This window comes from Phalaenopsis equestris, unplaced genomic scaffold (assembly GCF_001263595.1).
Source record: "Phalaenopsis equestris unplaced genomic scaffold, ASM126359v1 Scaffold194608, whole genome shotgun sequence".
Classification (NCBI taxonomy): domain Eukaryota; kingdom Viridiplantae; phylum Streptophyta; class Magnoliopsida; order Asparagales; family Orchidaceae; genus Phalaenopsis; species Phalaenopsis equestris.
Window position 1 is genome coordinate 1 of NW_018214557.1, and position 1,175 is coordinate 1,175.

At 34.8% G+C, this 1,175-nt stretch overlaps 1 protein-coding gene across 1 annotated transcript; it reads right to left on the minus strand.

Annotated features, from left to right (window-relative positions):
- Positions 1–249: 249 nt before the first annotated feature.
- LOC110034919 lies at positions 250–790 on the minus strand. Its single transcript, XM_020739157.1, has one exon. The coding sequence runs from the start codon at positions 788–790 to the stop codon at positions 401–403; it is 390 nt and encodes a 129-aa protein (XP_020594816.1). The 3' UTR covers positions 250–400.
- Between the last annotated feature and the right edge of the window lie 385 nt (positions 791–1,175).

The window sequence follows — 1,175 nt, forward strand, 5'->3', positions numbered from 1 at the left end:
TTTTTCGATAAATTTTACACTAACCGTCAACTAACTAACGCAACCGTCCACTGCTCACACCTGAGGAGTGTTAAGAAAATAAATAAATCAATCAATCAATAAATATTCATATATTCAAATACATTTTATTTTTAATGAAAACAAATAAAAAAAACAAAACACAACTAATCCTTAAAATTTCAAGGTAATGTTGCAACTTGCAAAATACATTAGAATTTGAAAATGAGACTCACATAGATAAATCTCATCCAAGCCATGATGCAATCATAAAGAAATGCTTCCTAGAAACAAGAAAGAATTTTAATAAGACCTTTAAAATATCCAAAGAAACAACAGAACACAAGAAACAACTCTTCTCTACAGTAATGCACAAACATCACCAGACTTTTTCACATCCTCATCAGTTCTTTTCCGTCATCGGACCTTGTCCCTCATAAAACATTTGTTGCTTGTTATACATACGATGCCGCCTCTCTCGAGTATAGATGACCCAGAAAACGGTGGACAGCATCACCGCAGCGGAGACGAGCGTGAGGCCAGCAAATACCCAGTTTGTGTACTTTCTAAGACTAGGACAGTTGTTCTGGTTTATGGAGCTAAACGTCTGTCTGGCAAATGTGCAGTCCTCCAGCTGAACAAGGAAAGGAGCATAGTGGTATAAAGCATAACCCACACTCACTGCAGCATTCATCTGATCATACAGAGTTGGGGTGACACGGCCTACAGTTCTACATATCTCAATCCCATTCACGAGGCTGACATTGCACTCATAGTTCCTCCACACCTGCATTCAGAAGTATGTTTTATTTACCTCCTCCATGGATATAAGTTCTTATGATATTTGTATGGAGAAATATAATGTTATTTCCTCTGTTTACTAATCAAGTTTTAAGCTTCTGGAAACAGGAAGGTAAGTAGTAAGTAGCTCATATGACATTTCTTAGCTTACCAATGGTTATGACAAGGTTTCAACTGTAAAAAAAAAAAAAACTTTCGAGATTTTATATATTTACACATCTAGTATATAATTTTTTATACGCATAATTACATACAGAGCATCCGAAAAATTGTTTTCTACAAAATTTAGCATCGAGGTGATATTTTCGAACTAACGAACTGATGTATTTATTGGTGTCACGATCAAATCACTAAGAGTTTAAATAAAAAGAAAAATA